The 12,316-nt window shown below is 59.8% G+C and overlaps 2 protein-coding genes across 5 annotated transcripts; one reads left to right on the top strand and one right to left on the bottom strand.

Moving 5' to 3' along the window:
• Positions 1 to 253: 253 nt before the first annotated feature.
• CHPF (chondroitin polymerizing factor) lies at positions 254 to 5,268 on the bottom strand. Its single transcript, XM_060106332.1, has 4 exons — positions 4,618 to 5,268; positions 2,982 to 3,555; positions 2,292 to 2,471; positions 254 to 1,959 (listed from the first exon to the last, which is right to left on the bottom strand). The coding sequence occupies exons 1-4, from the start codon at positions 4,929 to 4,931 to the stop codon at positions 700 to 702; spliced, it is 2,328 nt and encodes a 775-aa protein (XP_059962315.1). The 5' UTR covers positions 4,932 to 5,268; the 3' UTR covers positions 254 to 699.
• Positions 4,216 to 11,389, top strand: TMEM198 (transmembrane protein 198). Of its 4 annotated transcripts, none has more exons than XM_060106336.1 (6): positions 4,216 to 4,235; positions 5,541 to 5,760; positions 6,061 to 6,265; positions 8,477 to 9,052; positions 10,104 to 10,306; positions 10,660 to 11,389. In XM_060106336.1, exons 3-6 carry the CDS (start codon positions 6,100 to 6,102, stop codon positions 10,795 to 10,797), a joined length of 1,083 nt encoding a protein of 360 aa, XP_059962319.1. In that variant the 5' UTR covers positions 4,216 to 4,235; positions 5,541 to 5,760; positions 6,061 to 6,099; the 3' UTR covers positions 10,798 to 11,389. The 4 variants fall into 4 exon arrangements, with proteins under 4 accessions (XP_059962319.1, XP_059962318.1, XP_059962317.1 ...); XM_060106335.1 differs by lacking the exon at positions 4,216 to 4,235 and adding an exon at positions 4,579 to 5,406; XM_060106334.1 differs by lacking the exon at positions 4,216 to 4,235 and adding an exon at positions 4,579 to 5,422.
• Positions 11,390 to 12,316: the final 927 nt, after the last annotated feature.

Genomic DNA, 12,316 nt, shown 5'->3' with positions numbered 1-12,316 from the left:
TGCCTGCCTTTCAAAAACTCAGGAATCACTAGCTGGGACTTCTGGTGGTCCAGTGGTTAACACTCTGTGCTCCCAATGCAGGGGGCCCGGATTCGATGCCTGTTCAGGGAACCAGATCCCACAGGCCACAACTAAAAGAGCCCGCACGCTGCGACTAAAGTCCTGCATGCCACAATGAAGATACCATGTGCTGCAACTAAGACCTAGTACAGCCAAATAAATAAATATTAAAAAAAAAAAAAACCCCCACCAGTCCACACTCAGCCAGTTTATTAAAGGCAGGGAGCTGCATCAGGACTGCAGAGGAGAGAAGTTGGGAGACACCGCCCCTTCTCTCTCAGCTCCCCCCCTTCTCCAACAACTCATCTACAGCCCAGCCCCCCAGGGGACCCTAGGAGGTGGGGCTGGCGTCAGGCAGATTGCACTGCATAAATACTCGAGGCCACAGCCTGAATCAGCAGCGTCAAGAGGGCAGGGAGACCGAGTTTGGGGCAGAAAGGGATGGCTCCAAGGGTACCTCTTCCAGGGCTTACTCTAAGCCCAAGGGTCCCCCAAGCCAGAGAGAGGGGGCCAGCGGGCTGCCCTGGGGTCTGAGGCTGCGGCCAGCCCTGTCCTGCGAGGCTGGCAGGTGGCTCCGGGTGGCTGGGGAAGAGCGGGACGCGGTACCGCCTTGCCAGGGTTCAGGGGCGCAGGGCGGGGTCAGGTGCTGTTGCCCTGCTCCTGCTCGAAGAGCAGCATGGCCAGCTGGGTGCGGGAGCCGAGGCTCTCGAGCGCACTCTGGCGGCAGCGGTGGTACAGGTCCTCGCTAAGCCGCGCGCTGCACGTCTGGGCCCGATAGCGCTGCAGCAGCGCGGGCTCCACCGCCCGCAGCACGTGCAGGCTGGAGAAGCGCAGGAACAGCTCATACACATCCAGGCTCTCCAGCAGCTCCTCCTCCTGCTCCGAGGCCGCCGCCAGCCGCGCTCGGGCCGCCACGTAGTCGGAGTTGTAGAAGCAGGCCTCACTGGCCGCCTGGCGATCAAAGCGGCCTGTGTCTCGGCCTAATTCAGGGGGTCCCGGGCCCTGGGGTGGGGCCACGGCCGGGTGGAAGGCCTGGAAGTGCATGGGAAAGAAGGCTTGCCAGCCAGAGATGGCATGCATGCGGCAGCGGTTCAGGAAGTCCGGGGTGAGCACCGTGTCTGGCCCGGCCAGCAGGAACAGCGTGTCCAGTGGGTGCTTCTTGGAGAGCAGATCCATGAGGCGCAGCGGTGAGGGTGTGGCTGTCTGCACGCTGAGCCAGGGCACCCGGGCACCGGGGAAACGCCTCTCCAGCTCTGCCACACGGGCCTTGACAGGTGCAAAGACATCGGCGTGGGCCGCCCGCTGGGCCTGTCGTGGCTCATACAGTAGCAGCAGGGTCAGGGTTGCCGCAGAATCGCCAGGCTCCAGTGCGGCCACGGCGAAGGCCTCCAGGAAGCCAGGGGCCAGGTCACACTCGGCTGCAGCCAGTGGCAGTAACACGGTGAGACGCGAGGCCTCGGTGACATAGGGCACGGGCAAGATCTCCACGCGACTCAGTGGCCGTAGCAACTGCACTCGGCGGGTGAGGGGCCGGCGGCCACCCTGGGGGGTCAATGCCTCCAGCTGCAAGTCCAGCGTGTACTCCATGCCCCGGGCAGGATCGAAGCGTCGGTAGCCATTAACCAGCTGCTGCTTCTGGAGCCGCAGGGCCGGGTGGTACCGGCGGTTGAGCTCCTCCAGGGCTGCCCCCAGAATGTCGGCCACATCAGCCTGGTCAGCCCCACGCAGTGGGCAGCGGGGCGAGCCATCAGCGCAGGAGAAAGCATGCTGCTCTGTGAAATAGTCCCAGCGCAGCACCTCAAAGCGGGAGGCCGGGCGGGACGGTGCTGGAATGCCCACGGGCCAGGTGGCTGCCCACTCCCCATCCGCTGCCAGACGGCTGGTGTTCTGGATCTCCCACTGGGTTGGAGGAACAGGCCATGAGCGAGGCATAGACCACAGGGGCCAGCACACAGCTGGGGGGCTGGGCAGGCAGAGGGTGCCACTCAGGACAGGTTCCCAGTCCCTTGCCAACCTCTGCCCACCCAGGGTCTCCCCGTATTCTTTCCCCAGATGGAGGCAGCCTAAGAGTTAAATGGGGGTCTCTGGAGAGGCTCCAGAGAAAAGGTAGAAGCAGACAGGGACTGGGAAGCAGGTTTGTTCTGTGATTCTTGTGCTAGTTTTGTATTTCCCTGGGATCTCTGAGACCTCTCAGGATGCCCTCACCCCCCCACCTCCAGCCCAGACCATACCTGTAACTCCTGGATCTCCTGGTATGTGCGTTCCAGTTCAGCTCGGGCAAAAGCCTTGTGCAGCTGGTACATGTGCACAGGGTCACGGACAGGGTGAGCTGTCAGGGCACTGCGGAAACGAGGGTCCCCCTCCTGCACAGGCTCCCCAGGGCTCAGCTCCAGGTAGCTATAGTGGACTCCCTCAGGAGAGGAAGGGAAGTGGAAAACATGAGGGGACAGTCGCCCCCCCACCCCCACCCCACAGCTTGTGTCTCATCCCTCCCTCCTATGACCTGTTGTGGACTTGGGGTCAGAATTCTGTGGGCTTCAGTCTACCTTGACCAGTTGTGAGCTTGTGTGACCTTGAGCAAGCCTCTGCTAGTTCATCTGTGAAACGGGCATGCATCCTATCTCAGAGCTGTCCAGGGGCTCAAATAAAATAATAATGGCCAACACCAAACACCTACTATGTGCAAGGCTCCCTTATTTTTTCTAATCCTTATAACAACCCTGAGAAAAAATTACTTCCATTGGTATGGATGAGGATACCGAGGCTCAGGAGATTCAGTAATTTACCCAAGGTCACAGGGATAGAAGATGACAGAACTGCATGGAAACCCAGGCCCATATCTCCAACCACCGCCTCTGCCGCTCAGGGGGAAGTGCACACGCCCAGACAGGAGGCACCCGTGGGGTGGCTTATCTTCCTACCTCGTGGCCGCCAGTGCAGCCCACCCCGGTGGCATCGAGGATGCAGCGGCCCAGCCACTCATCCGGGTGCGCACTGACGATGTCGTTGCGGCAGGCTTCCAGGTGGGGGCGCAGCTGCTGCAGCAGTGTGCGTGACAGCAGCACCCCAAAGCCACCGTGGCAGTAGCGGCCTGGGGCGGGCTCCCCACTGATGAAGTCCTGGGGCCGGCCCAGATAGAGGTGGGCAGCGGCTGCCAGGCTGAGGTGGCCAGCTAGGCGAGCCAGTCCGTGCGCCTCGGTGTAGGTGGCGTCAGGCACCAGGAAGAACCAGTCAAAGTCGTTGCCGTGCTGCTCCAGCAGGTGGCGCAGTGCCAGGTGCAGGTGCCCGATGGGCCGCTCCTCGCCTAGCGTCACCACGGCCATCCCCGGTGGTGCCCGGCGGCCGCGCGAGCCTGTCAGGAACACCACACGCTCTAGCCGGTGCCCCAGCGTGCGGTTCACAGCCACGCCCAGTGTGGGCAACGTGGCCTGTGAGGTCAGCACCGCCACGAGCAGCCTCTGCCTGATGCCCAGCTCTGTGCTGATGTAGCGGGTCCTGGGGGTGGGGGAAGAAGATGGCACAAGGTTACTAAAAAGACAACAGGGCAGGTAGAGGGCAGCATACACAGGCTCCGGCAGGTCATGTCCTCTTTGGGCCTGTTTCATTTATGATAGAATAACAACTCTCCCCCAGGGATCACGAGTATTTAAGTGAAATACTGCCCTTACCATAGTGCTTTTGGGAGATGGCATTATCCATGCAGATATGAGAGGTATATTTGGGGTCTGATTCCCTGTTTCATTACTTAGTGGTTGAGTCCTTGAGCTAGTTACTAAACCCATTCGAGCCTTTGGTAGCCTAATCTGTAAAATGGGGCTGATTGTATCTCTTTAAAGCACTTAGCCAAATGCTTGGCACATAGGTGCTCCACACATCATGTATACACTTATTTCTAAATAATATGCCATTATACCACAAATACACCATATAAATGATGTAACAGAATAAACGGCATAGAGATGTAGTGAATGTGTTTGGGGGGGGGTCAGGGGTTCCAGTAACTTACCTTCCGTAACACAGAAGGTAAGTTGCAGAACTGGAATTTGAACTCGGTGTTACTTCGGAGAAATTATTTCAACTCATAGGCAGAGAGGCATTAATGGAATGGGTACATCGCCCTTTTCCCACAAACCTCCGCCCCCTCCCAGGTGCCCACCCAGGAACAAGAGATACAGGTAATCCTAGTTCTACAGGTAATCCTAGTTCTCTCTTTTCTCTTTCCCTCTCTCTATGCACCCACTCTATATACTAGTCATTTCTCTAAACGTAACACTGAGCCACGGAGCTATGAGGACCTTTGGGGGGGCTCCATGGGGTCAAGCAGGTTTAGGGCAGAGGCGGGCAAGTTCTGCCCGGGCCTGGATGGGGCCCAGAGAGGCCTCAGATGGGTTCCAAACCTCCCTGGGAAGCAGGGCCGTCGGAAATTATCGGGGCCCAAAGACTTCCTGGCCGGTCAGACCCTTCCTTCCGGGGCCTGACCCAGCCCCTGGCGGCCTCCACTGCGCAGTCTGTCCCAGCCGGTTCCCAGCGGGTGGGACTGGCGAGTCTGATCCCTACCTGACGGCCTTTTTGGCGGCCTGGCCAGGCTGTGCGGGGTGGTAGGGCAAGACACGCGGCTCCCAGTTCTCCCCGGCGCCTGCACCGGCCCCGGGCCTCTCGCGCTCCGCTCCGGGCTGCACCGAGTTGGGCCGGCGCGCCGCGTTGGTGTTGCCGCGCGGCGGCAGCTCAGAATCTCCGGGTTGGGGCGGCCCTGGGCCACAAGGCTCCTCCACCCAGGTGACGCTGAGCAGGCTCAGAGTGAAGCCCAGGGAGATGCCCACGGCCACGGGCCCTGCGGGCCGCAGCACCGACAACAGCAGCGATGCCCGCATGGCGCCCGGACCGCGGGCCCCCGGCCCTGGAGCAGCCCCAGAGCAGCAAGAGGAGGCTTCGAGGGGGCGGGACCGGGGAGGGGGCGGATCCGGAGGGCCCGAGCCAAGCGGGCGGGCCCCCTCCCTCCCCGCCGAGCAGAGCCCGCGGCCCGAGCCGAATCCCCTGCGCCTCGTTCCGATCGCCCTCCAGCCGCCGCTCGGTACCGCGCGGGTCCCGGCGCTGGGCGCGGGAGCCTCAGCCGAGGCCGCCGCTGTCCGACGTGTCACTGCGAGGGCCCCGCCCCCGGGGTGGGGTCTCGGGCTCCGGCTACCGGAGAGGGAGGAGAAGGGGGAGGTTAAAGGGGAAGGACCCCCGGAAGTGCCCCCTCCTCAGTGCGGGAGAGGCACAGACGTCGGGGGCGGAGTCCCCTACCTCCCCCCGGCGTGGTTGGTGCGTCCCGTGTGACGTCAGAAGCAGCCCGCCCCTGCCTGGATGGTGCGTCCTGAGTGACGTAAGGAGCAGAGGCCGGAGCTGTCCATCAGCACCAAAGGCCTCGGGCGGGCTCAGGGCATGGGGCCGCGGCTCTGGGGCAGCCCGAGCCCCTGCTCCCGCTCCTTTCCCTTCCCCAGGCCCAGCCTAAGTGCCCGGACGTCGCGGGACTGGAGTGCCAGCCGGTGTTGGAGGCGGAGCGGCGTCGCCGCCGTGCAGGGACCGGTCCCTACGGCCCAGCAGCCCCCTTCTCCTCACCGCGGACTTTTACCGGACACCAGTCAGCTGGAGCCTCTGGCGCCCGGCAGCCCCGGCCGGAGAGCCTCCTTCGCTCAGAAGCTCAGGTCGCCTCCAGCCCAGGTAGATCTTGGACAATCCCAGATATAGCCGCCCACAGACCAGTCTCCTGGCTGCCTCCTCACGGGCAGCACACTGCCCTCATCTCCCCCCAACCCAGTCCCCCTTTTAACTTCTTCATCCCAGCTCCCTCTAGCCAGGCACTTCCCCCCGCTTTGTCTTTTGTCCCTTACTTCAGGGATGCTTCCAGAGCTTTGTGATGTGGGCACCACTCCTTTGTCCACTAGTTCTCCACTCCTATTCTCACCCTCATCTTGGTGGAGACCCAGGACTCCTCCTTGACCCCAACTTCCTCTCTGTCAGGCTGACGTGGGAGGGTGACTGCCTACTGTTCCCAGCACTATGCCAGGCACTGCGGCGACACTTCGGTTCCAGCTGCTGCCCCCCGAGCCAGATGATGCCTTCTGGGGTGCACCCTGCGAACAGCCCCTGGAGCGCAGGTACCAGGCACTGCCAGCCCTCGTCTGCATCATGTGCTGTCTGTTTGGAGTCGTCTACTGCTTCTTCGGTGAGACCCCATCTCATTCTTCACTCGGGCCCCCCACTGTTTCCTCAAGTTGTTTTCCTGAGGCACCCCAAACCTTCTTTAGAACTTTACTACTACCATGAACTACCTTTCGTTTCTCTTTTTATCATCCCACACGTTTGTAGATAATTTAGACTCTAGATCCTAGAGAACACAGGGTTTTGAATTAGGCATGCTTGAATTTGAACCGGGTTCTGCACTTTACTAATTATGATGCTTTGGGCACATTAAACTTTCTAAGCCTCAGTTTTCTCATCTGAACAGTGGGAACAAAGATATTTGTCTCACACGGGGGGCGGGGGCGCTGTGAGAATTAGTAAGCACTCAATAAATAATAGCTATCGTGGTGAAGATGTGTTTAGGTCACTGTGCTAGGTAGGCATTGAAAACATTTAGGAGGGTGAGTTAACGTGGTCCCTTACCACAGGACATATTGTCTGATGAAGAAGAGACTTCTGGAACATTCACATCTGTGATACATATTAGAGGAAGCTAAATGATACATATCAGAGTCACACATGGAGATGTGTGTACAAGTCAGCCTCCAGTAATTGGGGCTTCTGTGGATAGTTGTCCAGGATGCACAAGGGAGTTCAGTTGGAAAGGCAAGTGGGGGCTGAAATCCAGCCCATGCTCTACTTGCCAAACTCTAGACCTTGGCACAAGGCTGCTTTGCCTAGAGGAAGGCACAACTCTTTATAATTTGCACCAAGGTGCCAGATGGTCTAGTGGAGTAAGTGCCCAGTGACTCTACAGCAAGAGGTACAGAACTTCAGGTAAAAGAGAGCTTTATGGGCTGGGCATCCAAGGAACGCCTCCAGGCAGAGCATTATAGGTGGCTGGATGAAGTGAAAAGGAGGCTTGGAGGTCTGAGTTCCAGGTTCAGCAGAAGTGGGGCAGGACTTGTGCTCGGCAGCCTTTACATCTCCCCCTAGAATGGCTGGATAGCAGGCAGGGATGGGAGCCAGATGGTCCCTCCACTTCCACCCCCAGACTCTGGACCAAACAACTGCAGAGTGGGCAGGGGAAAGAGCCCCTCTAAGGGTTCAGGACACATTCTGGGTCTCCAAGGAGTCTGTGTCACCTCGCCCCCTCCACTATTCCTACCCACTCCCTCTACAGTTGCTCAGTGCAGCCTGCCATTCCCTCTCCTGGGCTTCCCTGACACCCTACCCTTCTTGGAGGCTCCCATTCTCGGGCTCTTGGACTCTTTGAGCCCTTGTGCACGCCCTACTCCTCTTTCCAACCCCAGAACCTCCTGGACTCCAATGCTTCCCCTCATTCTTAGAACGGACTCTCCTCGTTATGACCTTTCTCTTTGGCTCTCCCTGACCCTTTGACCCCCATCTCTGACTTCCATCTTCTCAGCTTTTCAGGATCTACAAGCCCCTCACACTTCCAGGTACCCTTAATGGGCCTAATGGCCCTATAACCTCCATTTTTCTGACACACCACAACCACTATTTCTCCCGATAATCCTCTCTGACCCCCTATGACTCCTTGTAAGGCCCAGTGACCCCTAACTACCCCCCAGCTATCTCATTACCTTCCATCCCTCTGACTCCCTCTATTACTCCTAACACAGGGGAATCCCTATGACCTCATTGTCTGTTTGCCCCCACCACGATTTCAGTGATTCCATTTCCCTGGCTTCAGTATTACCCTCGCTCAGAAACCGTTTCCTACTCTCAGTGATTCCACATCGTCAATTCCCCTGACCGGGAAAGACCTCATCTTTCTGAACCCGTGTGACCTCACCTCTCAAGTTCTTTCTGACTTCCGAATACCTCATCACTCCGAACAATCCCTAAGGAGCCCAGTGACTCTACTGCTGATCCACTTGTGACCCCAGTGGCCTCTCTCTCTGACCTCTATGACCCCAAAGACCCCAATGACCCTATTACTGAGTCACTGTTGACTCCAGTGATCTATCTCTATCTCAAAAATCCAACACTCATCTCAATGACTGTCTCTCTGTTTCCCCAGTGACTCCCGATGACCTATTTCTCTGATCTTCCTTGACCCCAGTGGTCCCTTCACTGCCGCCCTCAGGACCCCAATGACCCCCAATTCTCTGATCTTAGTGTCCTGCCTCTGGTCCCCCTGGGATTCCTTGTGCTTGACCCCTCTGACCTCCTACCTCCGGCCCAGTGACCTCGTTTTGGTCTCTCACTAGCCGCTGTTCCCTTCCAGGTTACCGCTGCTTCAAGGCAGTACTCTTCCTCACTGGGTTGCTGTTTGGCTCGGTGGTCATCTTCCTGCTGTGCTACCGAGAACGGGTGCTGGAGACGCAGCTGAGTGCCGGGGCGAGTGCAGGCATCGCGCTGGGCATCGGGCTGCTCTGCGGGCTGGTAGCTATGCTGGTGCGCAGCGTGGGCCTCTTCCTGGTAGGGCTGCTGCTCGGCCTACTGCTCGCCGCTGCCGCCCTACTGGGCTCCGCGCCCTACTACCAGCCAGGCTCTGTTTGGGGCCCCCTGGGGCTGCTGCTGGGGGGCGGCCTGCTCTGCGCCCTGCTCACGCTGCGCTGGCCCCGCCCGCTCACCACCCTGGCCACCGCCGTGACGGGTGCCGCGCTTATCGCCACGGCTGCCGACTACTTTGCCGAGCTGCTGCTGCTGGGGCGTTACGCGGTGGAGCGTCTGCGGGCCGCCCCCGTGCCCCCCCTCTGCTGGCGGAGCTGGGCCCTGCTGGCACTTTGGCCCCTGCTCAGCCTGATGGGCGTTCTGGTGCAGTGGCGGGTGACCACAGAGCGGGACTCCCACACAGAAGGTGAGGAGGCACAGGCCAGGGTGGGCGTGAGAGAAATGGGTGCTTGGGGGGGTGGGTCTGAGCGACGTGCATGGGGGAAGGAGCTGTACACACCAGCCGCGGAAGGCCTCAGCTGAGTTAGAGAGCTGACTGGCTCCGGCTCTGGGAGCTTCAGTGCCGGGACGGGCACTTCAGTGCCACCATTCCTGCCACAACAACAGATGGAGCAGCGGCTCTGCGCCAAGCCCATTCCAGGCACTGGGGATTCAACAGAGAAAAAACAGAAGAGGCCCCTGCCCTGATGGGGTTGCATTCAGGGTGGGGGAGACAGACACTAGACACGCAAGTTAACAGGATAATTCCCATTGTGTGGAGTGATATGAAAGAGACGTGCAGAGTAATGTGAAATACAGACAGGGTGGCCAAGGAAGGTCACTTGGAAGAGGTGATATTTCAGCAGAGACCTGAAGGATAAGGGGCCAGCCATGCAAAGAGCTCGAGAAGAGGGAATAGCAAGGGCGAGGGGAATGAGCTTGGCCTGTTGAGGAAGTCAGGCAGGAGTGGTGGGTGAGGGATGCCGATTGTGTGGGCACCGTGGGCCGTGATGAGGACTCTGGATTTCATTAGATGGGTGGTGAGATGCCACTGGAGGTTTAAAGGAGGGAGGATATCATCTAATTTAGCATTTGGGATGCTCATTCTGGCTGCTGAGTGTAGAAAGCATCCGGGAAGGCAGGCACAGAAGGGCAACCATGGAGGAGGCAGCTTAGTTGTCCAGTCGAGAGATGATGATGGCTGGTCTAGGTGAGTCACCTATGGCTCCAGACTGGGAGAGGGGTAGCAGCTGGGAAGCAGGCACCTAGAGTCTAGGAATCTTCCGTAAAGACCTTTGGAAGAAAAGAACTGTGGGAAGTCCCATCTGGGAGGTGGGACACCAGGAAAGTAGAGGAGGAGAGGTTTCGGATGAGGGGAATCTGGGAGCCTGGAGCCCTCAGGTTAGAAGGGACAGGGAGGCTTGGGCGAGGTGAGGCATGTGGGCCTCTGAGACCCTGCTCTGCCCACCCCTTCACAGTGGTCATCAGCCGGCAGCGCCGTCGTGTGCAGCTGATGAGGATTCGGCAGCAGGAAGGGCGCAAGGAGAAGCGGCGCAAGAAGAGACCCCCCAGGCCCCCCCCGAGAGGCCCCCGGGCTCCTCCACGGCCTGGGCCCCCTGACCCTGCTTACCGGCGCAGGCCAGTGCCCATCAAACGCTTCAACGGAGACATCCTCTCCCCGGTGAGCACCCCGAGTTGGGAGAAGGGAGTGTTGTAGACTCTGTCCAAGCAGGACTGGGCCTTCCCCAGGGGCTGGTCACTGTCTAGAAGGCCTAGCGCTTGTCCACCCATCGTAACCCCTGCACTGGGAGCTTGATGGGTGGGGGAGAGGTGTCCTGAGCGTGAGTTTTAATGAGGTGTCGTAGTGGGTAGCGTCTCAGTGCTGTGGACTCTGGGTGTGGTGAGGTCCTAGGCCGACAGCAGACCATGACGCGTCTCAGGCTCGTGACAGTGCAGGCTGACATGTCTGCCTGGGTGGCTTTCAGGGCAGGGGTCTGCAGTGGCACTCTCACACCTGTGTTTACTCTCCCACAGAGCTACATCCAGAGCTTCCGGGACCGGCAGACAGGGAGCTCGCTGAGCTCCTTCATGGCCTCGCCCACAGACGCGGACTATGAGTACGGGTCCCGGGGACCGCTGACGGCCTGCTCTGGGCCCCCCATGCGGGTATAGCAGTCTCTCTGCTCCTGCCCGCCTACACTCATCGGTCACCAGCTCTGCCAGCTTGGGGAGGCCCGCTGGGCCATGACTCAGCCCACCTGGCCCTGTGGCCTTTGGCTGTCTCTTTCCCCACCCTGGAGAGGGATGGCCTGGCCGCCAGAAGGGAGGACCTATCTCAGGCTCGGCCTGAGGGGAGAGCCTCCTCCCAAGCTCCCGAGGGGCTCCTGAGGGGCTCCTGAGGGACGCAAGTGTGAGCCCCGCTGGGGTGTGCTCAGGGTTGTGAGTGTGTCGCCTGTGTGTGCGTGCGTGGAGGGGTGGGCTCGGAGAGGACACTGGGACCCCTGCCTTAGATTTCTGACTGGTGGGGCTTCTCCGAGGGTGGCCCTGCCTCCTCTCCCACTCCTGGGGTCCCATGGGCTACTCTCCTGCATGTCTAAGTGGAGGAGGTCTACCTTCCTCCCCCATCGCCTCCACCTCTCAGCCAGACTCATCTAAGACTTCTGGTCCTTGTCCATGGGGCAAACTGCAGCAGCCCTCACCCTGGTCCCCTGTCTTCTGCAAGCCACCAGCCTGAGGGCAGTGGCAGGGAATGGGGTGGGCGGGTGCTGCTCTGGGCTGGGTTAGGAAAGGGGGCTGGGGGAGGGGCTTAAATGCACGGTGCATGTCTGGTGTCGGTCATGCCACCCTGGACACCTCATGCTTCTGTCTCCCCCCCCGCCCCCAACCCTGTTTGACATCTTTTATAAACGTGCCAAACTGTAAGGCTTCTGCCAGGAGTGGTGGTCTTTGGTGGCTGGCACTTCCATGGGCCAAGATGGAAGCACTGCAGCCCTTGGTCCCCTGTGTCACTCACTACACAGGGGCTCTAGGCAAGTTCTGCCCTCCCACGTCACACAGAGAGCCAGGAAAGGGGCTGTATCAATTTTATTGTCTCCCAACACCTCTGGTTCCCCTCCCTCCCCCCCCTTCTCAGGGTAAGGGCATGCGCCTTCCAAGCTGTCCGAGGGCACCCGCCTGGCCTGGTTCGGTCCTCCTAGCTACCTGCGGAGGAATGACTGCGAGTGGGGCTGGGGAGACAGTGGGCACCACACTCCTCTCCCCTGGCAGAGCCTGGGCACCCACACAGGAAGAGCTGGGCCCTCACCCTCTGAACCACCCTTTCTAGGCCTCTGTCAGGGCTGTCTGTGGGGGCAGGAAAGTGAGGGTGGCCAGTCAGAGGTGGGGAAGGTAGGCACCTGAAGGGAACACAGGAGATCAGGTGGAGAGGGGGGCACCTCCTAAGTGGAAGAGGAAAGAAATGGGACTAGCAGAAGCCCTCTGCCCAGGCGGAGTGCAGCTTGCTGAGATGGGCAGGAGCCAGCTAGGCAGAGAGCAGGAGAGGGTGAGGGACAGGCGGGGGGGCACAGACCAGAGGCTGGTAGGTGGGAAGGATCGGAACTTGGGTACAAATGGGGCATTTAGGAGAGACGAACATGGTCCAGAGGCAGGAGGGAGTAAGGAGAAGCTCTGACAGGAAGGGGTGTAGAAAGGT

This window comes from Mesoplodon densirostris, chromosome 8 (assembly GCF_025265405.1).
Source record: "Mesoplodon densirostris isolate mMesDen1 chromosome 8, mMesDen1 primary haplotype, whole genome shotgun sequence".
Classification (NCBI taxonomy): Eukaryota; Metazoa; Chordata; class Mammalia; order Artiodactyla; family Ziphiidae; genus Mesoplodon; species Mesoplodon densirostris.
This window is presented reverse-complemented; position numbering and strand designations above follow the sequence as displayed.